Here is a 16,043-nt window from a genome sequence, read left to right as displayed (position 1 = left end):
TACACGAGCACACCAAGGAGTGTAAGTAAAATTATTTTCTATATAGATTTTTTTTATTCTGTATTTGTTGTTTTTGTTCCATTAAGAACAGTTAAATACATTTGTATATTAACATGTACAAACACAGTTTTTCATTAAAATACATGTCCGGAGAAGATACATTTTTTGTTTGTTGCCATGTAAAAGACAATAAATGTTGAGTTCTTTGCTTTTTGTGTAGAAGATATCTCATCTTCATCGGAGGTCTCATTAAACACAGTTTTTGATTCAGGTGAAGAAAAGATGCAGTGGGCTCTGTTTGTACTCGTTCTGATGCGTAAGTGGATCTTGTGATCACATTAACAGCAGCAATTACTGCTGGTATTCTATATATATATATAGTTTATATAGTAAGTGTAATTAAAGTAGGACTGGCTTTCATTATCAGTTTCCTGTATTCTCAGGTCAGTGCTCCTTTTCCACATGTTCCCTGTATCAGTACCACTTTATTAGAGAGACCAAGACCTGGTATGAAGCTCAGACGTACTGTAGAGAGACATATACAGACCTGGCTACAGTGTCTGACATGACAGACATGAGGAGACTCTGTAGCTCTACACAGAATCAGGATGAAGCCTGGATTGGTCTGCACAGCTACCCAGGAAGAGAGAACAGGAAGTGGCACTGGTCTCTGCCAGGACTGGAGTTTAATGACAGTGATACTAGATGGGAGTCTGGAAAGCCCAATGATGGAGGAACAAATTTTCCTGATGAGAACTGTGGTTTGATGATCGCAATGGAATGGGATGACTATCCTTGCGAATACCCTTTTTTATTTATTTGCTACAGTGGTAAGAAATATGATTGATGTACAGTATTAATAAATTAATAAAAATACAGTTCAACCACAAAAATATGGTTGAACAAGAGTTCAAAAGTTGCAGGTGACTTAAACATATAATTTTACTGTTACTGATAATTATGTTTTCCGCCAGAAACACAACAATCACACACCACATTTCACAATATTACAACACCAATGACTTGGCCTGAGGCCCAGAGTTACTGCAGACAACATTACACAGACCTGGTCAGTGGACTGGACCAGTTGGATGATCCAACCGTTGTATCTCAAAGCTATGTGTGGATCGGTCTGTTCAGAGACACGTGGAGGTGGTCAGATGGGAGTAATTCCTCATTCAGAAACTGGGAAAGTCTTGGAGATTTGGTTGATGGAGAAAGTGACAAGACATGTGCTACTGTGTTAAACACAGCAGGAACATGGAGCTACGACTATTGTTCTACAAAGAAACCCTTTCACTGTTATGGTGGTGAGTTTGATGACTAACTTGAAAGTACCAAAGTTTGTTTAATGAATAATTAGTTCATTTCCATTGATACAAAGTTTGGTTAGATAAAGTTCTGTTAGAATTTAATTTGTTTCCCTTGCACCAACTGTCTGTGTAGTGGGTTAGATGCTTTGATTGTCTTTGAAGCTTTAGGAGTTTGTCACATTTGAACAGCAACACATAACTCATCGAAACAATCGAAATTTGACACATTCCTTAATGTGTTATATCCAAGGGATTCTTTTCAACTCACTCAATATTCAGGAAAAAGTTGAAGTACAAAATTCACTATGTCATCTAATTATCTGACACAGCTGCTCCAAGTAAACAAGTGGTGAGAGTGAAGCTGGCTGCTGACCCCTCTGTGAACATGACAGACCCTGCTGTGACTGAGTCCATGTTGAAACAGGTCAACTTTACATGTTATTATTCATAACATCAGCATCAGCTTCTAGACATGTTTATTAGAGGAACCTTCATTAACACATGAATAGTTTCCATATCAAACTAAGCCGTTCTCTGTACTGTAGACAGTCCTCAGCACTGACCTACATCAGGCTCATGCAGTTAAAAACGGTCTCTAATGGCACTGAACCATTTCATTTCTGTTCCACAGATTGAAGCAGCTTTTAGAAATAACGGTGTATCTGTGAAACTGAGCTGGAGGAAGCTCCCTGACAAACTACACACCACCAAAGAACCTGAGAGACCAGAACCTGAACAGGACATGTGCCATTTCATTCGCATTTCAGTATGCAATAGTCAGGTGTCTTTACAAACACTGAATCTATTCTGACTATGAATAAATGATTCACTGTAGCCTCTCAGTAGAAGACACACCTTTAATCATAGTCTCAGTGACGTTTACCATCACAATCTGACTTCCCCAAGTTTTAACAACCCAACTTTTTCTGATCTTCACATCTGTCTGAAGCTGTGATATACCTTCATTCTAATTTTCTATAAACCTCAAAGTTATTTATACACTTCACATTTGGCATATCATTAAATTAAAATATGGAAAATAAAAACAAACATTAGTTTTAGTCAGTACATACAATGAAAGACAGCCGCTGCTAGATGACATAGATGTGTTTGTTACTTTGATATCGCCTTACAGTACCTGTCAGTAGAACTGTATGTTTACAAACCATATATTTTACAAAAGGTGGCCAGTTCAGTCCCAGTTCAAACTAGCTCCTCAGGTGCCACCATGTGTGGCAGCCCACTGCTAAAAGGCAGAGGAGACAATGTCCCCAAGGGGATCAATAAAGTATGTTTCTTATCTTATATCTTAAAGAATTTTCGCCAATAAACACATTGTCATAATGGTGATCTATCTAAAAGATAAATTTGCAATCATAGATCTTGTACTGTTTTTAAAGCTGATACCACAAATCAGAACTCACTCTCTTAAACTGCTGCATGAGACACCCTGATGTAGTTCTGTGATTTGTGACATACAGTACTTCTGTGAATCACAGAGGGATTGTGTTTTTTTGTTTTCTTTGTCCTGGTTCTTTTCAAATAACTTGAGGTCCTTTATGATTAATAGTGATGTGCTTTTAGGCACACTGTCCTCAGGCTCCCGCTTTATGTTTTATGTAAATGTGCTATTGTTTTAATTGATTTTATTTGATTTGTACATTTAATCTACAGTTTTTTTGACTCTTTGGTTCTTGCACTTGTTTGGAGAACAAATATTTTCATATATATTTCTGAGAAATGGCTGGCCAAGTTACGCTACACAAGTGCCAACAAATGTCAAACCTATGCGGTAGGAGAGACGCTTTCAGTATACAGTATTTCACTGTATGAAAATATGATTCTTTATGCAGATAGGAGAGATGAGAAGACAGATTTTAGATTGACTCCACAATGGTCACATGGGTTAAGTGAGGTGCCGCCAACGTGCTAGAATGAGTGTTTGGTGGCCAGGAATGAACAAAGACCTGCAAACCTGAATTGAAGCTGTAAACATTGTCACATGACCAAATCATCCCAGCAGATGGAGCCACTTCTACCAGAACAACCCTGGCAGAGAGTTGCAGCAGACATCTGTGAAGTGCATGAAAGACACTACCTTGTCGTAGTAGACTACTTCTCCAGGTACTGTACAATGAAATAGCTTCCAGGTACATTGAAATAGCTTTCCTGACAAGCATGACTGGAGCAGCTGTGACAGCTCACCTCAGCACCTTTTTTACAAGATTGGGTTGCCCAACCACTTTAGTCACCGATAATGGACCACACTTCTCAGAGCATGAGTTTGCCAAGGTCTATGATTTTCAACATTGCAAAAAGCCAACAGTGAAGCTGAGAGGGATGTGAGGACTGCAAAACACATCCTGAGACAAACAGATCTGATGATGGCTCCTCTAAGCTACAGAGGTAAACCCATACAAACCTCTAGATTAACTCCAGCACAGTTGGTGTCACCAAATGCACACCCTGATTCCAACGCTGAAGAAGAACGTCACACCTCAGTGTCCAGATATTGCTGTATGGTCATTTCCAAAGTGCTATGACAACAATTAAACATGCACAACTAATTTAAGTGCTGCTGGTTCCACCATCCTGTCTGTTTTGCTGTTAGTGGTACAGTACAGTTCAAGACACTGTCATGTGAATAAACAGGGAAACAACTTCAACAGGGTTGAAATTACAAGACTGTACTGCAGTTCAGTTGACAGTTGACTGCTTGACAACTCTACTGCCAGTAGTCTACTTTCTCAGTTGAGTTTTCAATATACTGTAGGGGTTTACCCTGTACAAATCGCCAGTGAAAGACAGGACAACATACAATATACATATACTACATACAGTACTCGGTACTGCACATTATAAAGCTAACTTTCATGTGTTTTTAAAAGCACACAAATAAAATAGAATATAAATCTTTTTGTCTGTCATGTATCACATGTTATCTAGTGGATATACTGTAAAGCATGAGCACATGTTAAAAAAGCTGCAGAAATGCAGATTATTTGGACTTAAATCGGGTGTCTGAGGCGTTCTTTCCCAGCCTCACATGTTGACTCCTGTTTGTTAGGAAATCAGTGATCAGGCACAATCAGCAGGGATAGTTTGATTCATGGTGTCTACATTTCTAAATCTCTTAACGCCTTTGCTTCAACATGGATTATTTTCTTATCGTTGTTTTCATTCTTCTCACCTTTAGATTCTGTTTTAAGATTAAAGTCGATGCCATCTATTGGTTTTTGGAGGGACTGAACTATCAATAATTTTTTATTGGTTTTCTGAGTCCTACTAAATACTAACAAAAAGGCTATAGTTACTGTAAAGTAGCATTTAAGGTTTCTAAATGACTCATATGGGCAATGTGTCACTCACAATACTGCAGTGACTTGACACATCCAAAATACAAAAATACACTGACACAAGTACAGTAGCTGTCTTTACTTTTATTTGGCATCTTTTACTACAAAACCCTCTTATAGACCTGGTCCATGATCAGGAACACAGTGTCTGAAATCCTTGAAGTGTCAGTGTCTCAACATTCAGAAGCCCTTGTACAGCAGCTTCAACTTGTTGCTGAGAAGGTTGTTTTTTTCTTCATGTGTTACAATCAATTACGAACTAGACAGAGCCTGAAACTAAACTCACTTTGGTGGACATTAAAAACAGGAAGAGGACTTGTGGCACATCCTAAACTCAGCTTTAATGAATTAGCTTAGTTGCCTCCTTTGCTACTGCTAAATATACAAAGCAACAAACTACATGAGTGACATGTGGCTGTACACAACATTAGACTACAAATACAGTAAAGGAGGGTGACACTTCCACTCCCAATTAGCACAAAAACAAGGTCACACCTCTATGCAGTACAACTACTATATTTTGAAACTGCATCCAATGTAGGGGGTGACGAAAGAAAACTATGAACCACCTTTATAGTACAACTTATTACAGAACTATGTACAGCCCTGCTTGGATTCTTGTGCTTCTATGTTTAGTTTGATAGGGAGTTTCCTCCAGCTCAGCTTCACAGATAAACCTTTTTCTTTTAACCTTGCTTCCATCTGTGGAACAGAAAAAAATGAAATGAAGGAATGTATAGCTGGGAGACAAATCTAAAAGACTGATACGATACCACTTGTGTTTCTCTTAAATAACATGTAAAGTTGACCTGTTTTAACATGGACTCAGTCACAGCAGGGTCTGTCATGTTCACAGAGGGGTCAGCAGCCAGTTTCACTCTCACCACATATTTCCTCTTTGGATTTGCTTTAAATAAATGACAGAATTATTATTATTGTTTTATTATTTTTATTACAAGTAAATGCTTTAAAAAATTTTTTTCATTCCAAGGGACCCTGTCTTTAGACCAACCTTTAAATTTAGGTATAGTTCCTCTTCTTTTTTTGTCGTAATTTAGACTAGCCTTCCTCAAAATGAGTTGACACAGCTCTATATCAAACTCACCTTCGTAGCAGTAGAAGGGTTTTTGTGTATCACAATAGTCGTAGCTCCATGTTCCTGCTGTGTTTAACACAGTAGCACATGTCTTGTTACTTTGTCCATCAACCAAATCTCCAAGACTTTGCCAGTTTCTGAGGGAGGAGTTACTCCCATCTGACCACCTCCACGTGTCTCTGAACAGACCGATCCACACATAGCTTTGAGATACAACGGTTGGATCATCCAACTGGTCCAGTCCACTGACCAGGTCTGTGTAATGTTGTCTACAGTGATTCTGAGCCTGAGGCCAAGTCATTGGTGTATCAATATAATGAAATGTGGTGTTGGATTGTTTTGTTTCTACAAGGAAATTAATGAATGGTAGATTACCAGTTAGAAATACAGAAACACACAAATATGTGATTAAGGGGAACCAATAAAATTTACATTTGCATGTCCAAGGATCAAAAATAATTAATTAAGATGCTGTTGTGAGAAAAAATTATTAGCCATATTTCTTACCGTTAGAGCAGATAAATGTATGTAAACCATTACAAGGATAATCATGCCATTGTCTTTTTATCATCACTCCACAGTTCTCAATTGGAAAATTTGGTCCTCCATCATTGGGTTCTCCACTCGCCCATCTTGCAGTACTGTTGTTAAACTCCAGTCCTGGCAGAGACCAGTACCACTTCCTGTTCTCTCTTCCTGGGTAGCTGTGCAGACCAATCCAGGCTTCATCCTGATTCTCTGTAGAGCTACAGAGTCTCCTCATGTCTGTCATGTCAGACACTGTGGCCAGGTCTGCATAGTTCTCTCTACAGTACTTTTGAGCTTCATCCCAGGTCTTGTTCTTTCCAATAAAAGGATACTCATACAGGTGGCATGTGAAGAAATACCAATGGTCTGAAAACAGAGAATATTTACTGAGCTCATAGATCTAATATCTATTTTTGTTTGCTTATTGTGAAAGATAAAAGACCAATATGTTCCTATCCACATGTCAAACACAATAACTTAATAAATTTGTTAACTTCTTAATATTACCTGTAAGAAACATGTACAGTACTAGTAAATTATTGTACAGTATAGTGTAGTTTGTGCCATTGTTATCAAGCATCTGAATTGTTAGATTTGTTTCAGCTTTTAAAAACATAGCAATCACAATCAAAATAATGGGTTTGAGGCCACTTAACCCTGTAAAGCCCAAACCATTAAATAATTGACAGATAATTCAATTTTTTTAACGTTTTTCACTACGTCATTCTGAACAACAACACATATCAAATATCTTAAAATATATTTTGCTATACAGTATATGAGTTTCAATTGGTTTCAATTTGTATTGTCGTCTGTCAAACTACTGTAGCTGCTGATGAAATTTATCCATTGTGAGAGTAATTGAGGCATTCTATCTATCTATTTATATGTGATACATCAGGTCACAATGCTAAAGAATTTCGTCCCTGGAAACCCCCTTGGTACTCATTTACTGTCCCCTGGTGTAATATCTATGCATTGCAAGTATCTGATTGTACACATTGGGGTTTTCAAGGAAAAAAATCTGATGCTGTAGAAGGCTCAAAACTCGTATCTGAAACAATGGTTGGTATGGTATGGTTGTTGTAAAAAATCTTCTATAGTAACCTGATACAGCAGTTGCTGCCAACTTGGTGCTTATATACTAATAAGAACCTGATTGATCGAGTGAAAATGGTTTATGCAGATGACATCGGCTCTTCTCCTCGCTGTTGTTCAACCATATTTTTGTGGTTGAACCACACATCACTGTAGCAATAAATTAAAAAGTGTATTCGCAAGGATAGTCATCCCATTCCATTGCGATCATCAAACCACAGTTCTCATCAGGAAAATTTGGTCCTCCATCATTGGGTTCTCCACTCCCCCATCTTATATACCAATAAGAACCTGATTGATCGAGTGAAAATGGTTTATGCAGATGACATCGGCCCTTCTCCTCGCTCCACCTCTCTCTCAAAGCACTTCATTTCTCATTACAGACCCCTGTCAGACGTTACATTCAATATTAGATCTACACATACTGTGGTTAAATGTGTGTCACCAGATATCTGACATGGTAAATATATGTTCCTATGTGTACCCCAAACTAAAAGTTATCAGTTGTTACATTCTGATTGTGCTGCTTTTGTTGCGTCTCAATACTCATGTATGAGGGGTAATATACTCCCCAATCACTAAGTGTTAAATGACCCTTTAAGGTCACTGTAAGGACCATATAAGGTCTTACAGACCAGTTGCAGCCTGTGCATGAACTGTCAAGACTGATGATTCATTTACCCATCAAAATGAGCAGAAACAGACTCCACTGCATCTTCTTTCCTGTTTGAAGAAAAATCCATTTGTTGTATTAGATGTTTAAGGTAATAGCATGCAGTATTTGACAGATGACAGTTTTACGTGGCACTTTTAACATGCAGGACAGAACCTGATAGTGTTCAAACCGAGCTATTTTTGTAGATGCTCAACAGCTGATCCTATTGTAAATTAATCTGACTTCTCAGGATGTTGTGTTAATGTCTACTGTACTGTCAAACATGGATAGTGATACTTTAATATCAACCTACAGCTGAGGAGTGTAGACGGCACACATTTATTAAAAAAGTCTGGCAAAGGCCAGTGACCCACTGAAAGCGGCTTCACGACACACCAGTTAAGAATTACTGATCTACAGAATGTAAGATGATTCAGAGTATTTGCTACAAGTGCCCTTTTACGGTAAAGTATAGTTTCCTGGTTGTTATTACTTTATTTTTAAAACTTTGCATCTTATTGCAATATACCTACAGCACATTATTGCACAGTTATACCATTACCAAAGCATTATAAGTAAAATATTGTTTATTATACTTACAACTATTACATAGGACTTGCACTGTAAAATGTATTAAAAAAATACAATCTTGCACACACATTATTTAAAAACCCCAGTACAATCTAGCCTGTGATTCTATCTACAGTATAAATAGTATAAAACTTTACCTTACAATGTCTGTTTCTCTGATGTCTAACTCTACAGTGAATGTATTCTTAATGAATACAGCTCAGTGTTCTCTTTTATTGCCCTTCGGAATCAGCATTTGAATAATGAAATACATGTTTTGGGAAGACATCGCCAATGGACAAAGCTGTATGTATGCCAATAAAATTCACTAGAAAACCAATGCGGGAATTAGCGTATGGTGCTGCAGCGGGTAGCACTGTCACCTCATAGCTAGAAGTCCCTGGGTGCGATTCCCTTTCTGTGATGAGTTTGCATGTTCTCCCCGTGTTCGCGTGGGGTGTCACCGGGTTTCCGTCTTCCTCTCACAGTCCAAAAACATGCACTAGGTTGATTGGTCATTCTACATTGCCCATAGGTGTGAGTGTGTGTGTGAATGGTTGTTTGTCTATGTGTTGCACTGTGATGGCCCTGTGTGCCTGTGTACCCCGCCTCTCGCCCATAGCCAACTGGGATAGGCTCCAGCCCCCCGTGACCCCACGTATAGGATTAAGCGGAATAGAAGATGGATGGATGGATTACTGTATTAGAATATACAGTAGAAAATGGAAATTTACCTAATTAGTATTTAGAGGTCAAAGCATATATACTGTAGTTTCTTTTTTTTTGACTTATTGAAACCTGCAACCGGATGAATTACGTTAGCTCGTAGTATAGTATAATTGGGAAATCTTCAGCTCAAAGCGTTGAGTTCTGTGATTGACATAGCGAACATACTGTACTGTGTATTTCAGACAAGTGAGGAATTCAACATGCAGTAATAAAGAGGAAATCGGGCAACATTGTAGCAAAGTTTGCATAGGGAAAAGGCTGGAGCGGTTAGATGGGTTAACAAACACAGGACGTGTGTATAAGTGCACCTGCTAGTGCATGAAAGAAAGGCTAATTGTGAAGCAGTCAAATGAACATCAAATTATTCCTCAAGTAAATCTGCAATTACTTGCTATCTCACGTGACAACAAATAGAATACAAACATGTAGACACAAGGTACCAAGTCACAGAACGGGCGGGATGAGGACACCCCGGACAGGTTGCCAGTGTTAGCAGTGCCACACATGGAGACAGACAATCATTCACACACACTCACAGCTACAGGCAATGTACAGTGACCAGTCAACCTCACCGAATGTCTTTGGACGGTGGAAGGACGCCTGCTATGACTGAGTCCATGTTAAAACAGGTCAACTTTACATATTGTTCATAGTATCAGCATCAGCTTCTGATTTTTTGGAGGAACCTTCATTAACACATGAATAGTTTTCATATCAAACTAAGTCGTTCTCTGTACTGTGGACAGTCCTCAGCACTGATCAGGCTCATGTAGGTAAAACAGTCTCTAATGGCACTGAACCATTTCATTTCTGTTCCACAGATTGAAGCAGCTTTTAGAAATAACGGTGTATCTGTGAAACTGAGCTGGAGGAAACTCCCTGACAAACTACACACCACCAAAGAACCCGAGAGACCAGAACCTGAACAGGACATGTGCCATTTCATTCGCATTTCAGTATGCAATAATCAGGTGTCTTTACAAACACTGAATCTATTCTGACTATGAATAAATGATTCACTGTAGCCTCTCAGTAGAAGACACACCTTTAATCATAGTCTCAGTGACGTTTACCATCACAATCTGACTTTCCCAAGTTTTAACAACCCAACTTTCTCTGATCTTCACATCTGTCTGAAACTGTGATACACCTTCATTCTAATGTTCAATAAATCTCATATTTACTTAAAGACTTTTCTTTTGGCATATCAATAAATGAAATTATGGAAAATAAATACAAACATTGGTTATAATCAGTACATACAATAAAAGACAGATGACATAGATGTGTTTGTTACTTTGATATCGCCTTACAGTACCTGTCAGTTGAACTGTATGTTTACAAACCATATATTTTACAAAAGGTTGCCAGTTCCACTTCAGTTTGATCCCACAAGGTTTGTCCTTCACACTAGTTCAAGTGCCACCACGTCTGTCAGCCCACTGTTTCTTATCTCTGATCTTGAAGAATTTTTGCAATTAAACACATTGTCATCATGGTGATCTACAGTATTTCGAAGTTAAATTTGCAATCATAGATCTTGTACCATTTTTCAAAGCTGATACCGCAAGTCAGAACTTAAAGTGGCATCAACTGACTTTTTTGCCTTGAGTTTAGAGAAACAGCTGCAGAGATGTTTTGTCAATGCAGAGGAAAACAGCATCGAAATGATTAGGGTGAAATATATACAAACTTTATGATCATGAATGAGCCTCAGATAGTTGCCTCCTGAAGTTGGCTGCCATTTAGGATGTGATATTGAAGCACTGGTAAAAGATGGCAGTTATCAGGAGTCAAATAAACTATGAACCCCACTTTAACTGCTGCATGAGACACCCTGATATAGTTCTGTGATCTGTGACATACAGTACTTGTGAATCACCGAGGGATTGTGTTTTTGTGTTTTCTTTGTCCTTGTTCTTTTCAAATAACTTGAGGTGCTTTATAATTAATAGTGATGTTGTGCTTTTAGGCATGCTGTACCTGCCCTAAAGCTGTGTTATGTGACAAATTTCAATTTCTGAATCAGAATCAGAATTTTTTTATTGCCGTGTAAAGTTAAGGTTTCAACATACTGGGATTTTACACAGACTTAGCGGGTCCAGTGCTGTTGATTCAGGTGTCTGAGGCGTTCTTCCCCAGCCTCACGTGTTGACTCCTTTTTGTTTGGAAATCAGTGATCCACTGGCCAATGGGATCAAGCACAATCAGCAGGGATAGTTTGACTCATGGTGTCTATATGTCTACATGTAAATCTCTTAATGCCTATGATTCAACATTGATTATTTTCTTATTGTTCATTTTTCTCACCTCTAGATTCTGTTTTAAGATTAAAGTCGATGCCATCTATTGATTTTTTGAGGGACTGAACTATCAATAATGTTTTATTGTCTATCTGAGTCCTGCTAAATACTAACAAAAATGCTACAGTTAAAGTAGCTTTTAAGGTTTCCAAATCACCCATATGGACAATGAGTCACTCAATACTGCAGTGACTTGACACATCCAAAATACAAAAATACACTGACACAGGTACAGTAGCTGCCTTTACTTTTATTTGGCATCTTCAACTACATAACCCTCTTTCAGACCTGGTCCATGTTCAGGAACACGCTGTCTGAAACCTTTGAAGTTGCTCTACCCAGCAAAACATTAGGCTGGAGTACTCACACACAAGCAATTGATGTTTACCTGCCGTAGTTTGGCCCCCAGCTAATGTGGTTTCCACAGTTAGCTACTGTACATCAAAATGACTTCTTAATGCAAAGCAGCCCACTGTGCTGTAGTAAGTACAACTAGTTACAATTCTCGCATTAAAACTGAACTTTTATGTTAAAACGTGCAAGGTCGCCTAACAATTTTTACAGTGTCTCAACATTCAGAAGCCCTTGTACAGCAAGAATAGGATGCAACATCTGACAGATGACAGTTTTATGTGGCACTTTTAATATGCAGGACAGAACCTGATAGTGTTCCTCTACTAATATGCTGTTAATGACAAAAGAAAATTATGAAACACCTTTATAGCACAACTCATTATGGAACTATGTACAGCCCTGCTCGGATTCTTCTTCTTGTGCTTCTATGTTTAGTTTGACAGGGAGTTTCCTCCAGCTCAGCTTCACAGATAAACCTTTATCTTTTAACCTTGCTTCCATCTGTGGAACAGAAAAAAATGAAATGAAGGAATGTATAGCTGGGAGACAAATCTAAAAGACTGATACGATACCACTTGTGTTTCTCTTAAATAACATGTAAAGTTGACCTGTTTTAACATGGACTCAGTCACAGCAGGGTCTGTCATGTTCACAGAGGGGTCAGCAGCCAGTTTCACTCTCACCACATATTTCCTCTTTGGATTTGCTTTAAATAAATTAAATAAAAGACAGAATTATTATTATTGTTTTATTTTACTTTTTTCCAAGAAAATGCTTTTTTTTCTTTTTTCTCATTCCAATGAACTCTGTCTGGAAAACAACCTTTAAATTTAGGTATAATTCCTCTTTTTTGTCTTAATTTAAGACTAGCCTTACTCAAAATGAGTTGACAGGTCTGAATCAAACTCACCTTCGTAGCAGTAGAAGGGTTTTTGTGTATCACAATAGTCGTAGCTCCATGTTCCTGCTGTGTTTAACACAGTAGCACATGTCTTGTCACTTTGTCCATCAACCAAATCTCCAAGACTTTGCCAGTTTCTGAAGGAGGGGTTACTCCCATCTGACCACCTCCAGGTGTCTCTGAACAGACCGATCCACACATAGCTGTAAGATGCCAAGGTTGGATCATCCAACTGGTCCAGTCCACTGACCAGGTCTGTGTAATGTTGTCTGCAGTAACTCTGAGCCTGAGGCCAAGTCATTGGTGTTGTAATATAATAAAATGTGTTGTTGGGTTGTTGTGATTCTGGCGGAAAACAAAGTAGATTTTATCAACACAGTTACCAGTAATAGTAAAATGATAAATTAAATGCATGTGTAACATTTGATTAACTGTGGGTTGAGTTAAAGCAATTATAAAACAGAAGCATGTAGACACATACAGTAGTAACACCATTAAATATATTTCTTACCACTGTAACAAATGAATGGAAATGTCTGTTTACAAGGATAATCACTCCATTGTTTACTGTTCATCAGAGCACAGTTCTCAATAAGTAATGTTGTTCCTCCATCATTGGGCTGTCCACTCCCCCATCTAGTATCACTGTCATTAAACTCCAGTCCTGGCAGAGACCAGTACCACTTCCTGTTCTCTCTTCCTGGGTAGCTGTGCAGACCAATCCAGGCTTCATCCTGATTCTTTGTAGAGCTACAGAGTCTCCTCATGTCTGTCATGTCAGACACTGTGGCCAGGTCTGTATACGTCTCTCTACAGTACGTCTGAGCTTCATACCAGGTCTTGTTCTTTCCAATAAAAGGATACTCATACAGGTGACATGTGAAGAAATACCAATGGCCTGAGAACAGAGAATATTTCTTGAGCTCATGGATCTAATATCTATTTCTGTTTGCTCATTGTGAATGACAAAAGACCAATATGTTCTTATCCATATATATATATATATATATATATATATATATATATTAGTTTGTGCAATTGTTATCAAACATCTGAATTGTTGGATTGGTTTCAGCTTGTGAAAACAAAGTAATCACAACCAAAATAACCACCTTAACCCTGTAAAGCCTAAACCAATAAACAACTGACATATAATTCTAATTTCTTTTAAACATTTTTGACTTTTAGGTCATTCTGAACACCACCAACAACAACAACAAATATCGAATATCAGTTTTGGTATATATAAGTTTTAATTTGTTTCAATTTGTATTGTCGTCGGTCAAGCTGGCTGCTGATGAAATTTCTCCATTGTGAGACTAATAAAGGCATTCTATCTATCTATTTATATGTGATACATCAGGTCACAATGCTAAAGAATTATGTCCCTGGAAAGCCCTGTGGTACTAATTTACTGCCTCTGGTGTAATATCTATGCATTGCAAGTATCTCATTGTATGCATTGGGGTTTTCAATAAAAAAAAAGTCTGACGTGGTAGAAGGCTCAAAACTCCTATCTGATACGTTTGGCACTATAGGGCTAAAGATATGGTTCAAATTCTTCTACTTTATTAACCTGATAGTTACTGTCAACTTGGTGCTTATATACTTATACTGTAAGAAACTGATTGATCTGATCAGGTGAGAATGGTCTATGCAGATTACAGCGGCTGTCCTCCTCTCTCTCAAAGCCCTTCATTTCTCCTTCCAGAACCCTGTCAGACCTTCGACTCAATATTAGATCTACACATACTGTAGTAGAATGTTTGTCACCAGATATCTGACATGGTAAATATATGTTTCTATGTGTACCCCAAACTAAAGGCTATCAGTTGTTAGATTCTGATTGTGCTGCTTTTGTTGCGTCTCAATACTCAGGGGTAATATACTCCACAATCACTAAGTGTTAGATAACCCCTGTAAGAACCCTATGAGGTTTTACAGACCAGCCTGTGCATGAACTGTCAAGACTAGTCAGGCTTCAAATGCTCCATTTACCCATCATAATTAGCAGAAACTGACTCCACTGCATCTTCTTCCTGTTTGAAGAAAAATCCATGTGTTGTATTAGATGTTTACGGTAACAGGCAACATTTGACAGATGACAGTTTCACGTGGCACCTTTAACATGCAGAACAGAACCTGATACTGTTCCTCTACTAATATGCTGTTTAAGCCGAGCTATTTGTGTAGATGCTCAACAGCTGATCCTATTGTAAATTTATCTGACTTCTCAGGATGTTGTGTTAATGTCTACTGTACTGTCAAACATGGATAGTGATACTTTAACATCAGCCTACAGCTGAGGAGTGTAGACAGCACACCTTTATTAAAAAATTCAAAGTCTGGCAAAGGCCAGTGACCGACTGAAAGCGACTTCACAACGCACCAGTTGAGAATTACTGATCTACAGAATGTAAGATGATTCAGAGTATTTGCTGCAAGTGCTCTTTTACGGTAAAGTATAGTTTCCTGGTTGTTATTACTTTATTTTTAAAATTTTGCATCTTATTGCAATATACTGTACCTACAGCACATTATTGCACAGTTATACCATTACCAAAGCATTATTATTAAGTAAAATATTGTTTATAATACTTACAACTATTACATAGGAGTTGCACTGTAAAATGCATTAAAAAAATACAATCTTGCACACACATTATTTAAAAACCTCAGTACAGTCTAGCCTGTGATTCTATCTACAGTATAAATAGTATAGAAGTTTACCTTACAATGTTTTTCTTTGTCTCTGATGTTTATCTCTAGAGTGAATGTATTCTTTATGAATACAGCTCAGTGTTCTCATTTTACCCCTTTGGAATCAGCATTTGAATAATAAAATACAAGGATGACATCACCAATGGACAAAGCTGTATGTATGTCAATAAAATTCACTAGAAAACAAATGCAGGAATTAGGGTATTAGAATATGGGAAATTAACATTAATGTAATTAGTATTTAGTGGTTAAATCATATATACTATAATTTTTTTTTCTTTTGTCTTATTGAAACCTGCAACCGAATGAATTACATTAGCTCGTAGTATAGTATAATTGGGAAATCTTCAGCTAAAAGTGGAGTGTTGAGTTCTGTGATTGACATTGCGAACATACTGTACTGTGTATTTGCGACAAGT

At 37.8% G+C, this 16,043-nt stretch overlaps 3 protein-coding genes across 3 annotated transcripts; 1 reads left to right on the top strand and 2 right to left on the bottom strand.

Annotated features, from left to right (window-relative positions):
• Nucleotides 1-843: 843 nt before the first annotated feature.
• Nucleotides 844-4,024, top strand: LOC129603269 (L-selectin-like). Its single transcript, XM_055503647.1, has 3 exons — nt 844-1,310; nt 1,643-1,737; nt 1,945-4,024. The coding sequence occupies exons 1-3, from the start codon at nt 1,019-1,021 to the stop codon at nt 2,122-2,124; spliced, it is 567 nt and encodes a 188-aa protein (XP_055359622.1). The 5' UTR covers nt 844-1,018; the 3' UTR covers nt 2,125-4,024.
• A 727-nt stretch (nt 4,025-4,751) lies between these two features.
• Nucleotides 4,752-6,694, bottom strand: LOC114866178 (uncharacterized). Its single transcript, XM_041073865.2, has 4 exons — nt 6,273-6,694; nt 5,775-6,110; nt 5,479-5,576; nt 4,752-5,371 (listed from the first exon to the last, which is right to left on the bottom strand). The coding sequence occupies exons 1-4, from the start codon at nt 6,535-6,537 to the stop codon at nt 5,264-5,266; spliced, it is 807 nt and encodes a 268-aa protein (XP_040929799.2). The 5' UTR covers nt 6,538-6,694; the 3' UTR covers nt 4,752-5,263.
• Nucleotides 6,695-11,891: 5,197 nt separating this feature from the next.
• LOC114866183 (putative C-type lectin domain family 20 member A) lies at nt 11,892-15,395 on the bottom strand. The gene is made up of 5 exons (XM_029167915.2): nt 14,902-15,395; nt 13,415-13,801; nt 12,913-13,248; nt 12,611-12,708; nt 11,892-12,503 (listed from the first exon to the last, which is right to left on the bottom strand). The coding sequence occupies exons 1-5, from the start codon at nt 14,960-14,962 to the stop codon at nt 12,390-12,392; spliced, it is 996 nt and encodes a 331-aa protein (XP_029023748.2). The 5' UTR covers nt 14,963-15,395; the 3' UTR covers nt 11,892-12,389.
• Nucleotides 15,396-16,043: the final 648 nt, after the last annotated feature.

The sequence above is a fragment of the Betta splendens genome, chromosome 2, assembly GCF_900634795.4.
Source record: "Betta splendens chromosome 2, fBetSpl5.4, whole genome shotgun sequence".
In the NCBI taxonomy this organism is placed as follows: Eukaryota; Metazoa; Chordata; class Actinopteri; order Anabantiformes; family Osphronemidae; genus Betta; species Betta splendens.
This window is presented reverse-complemented; position numbering and strand designations above follow the sequence as displayed.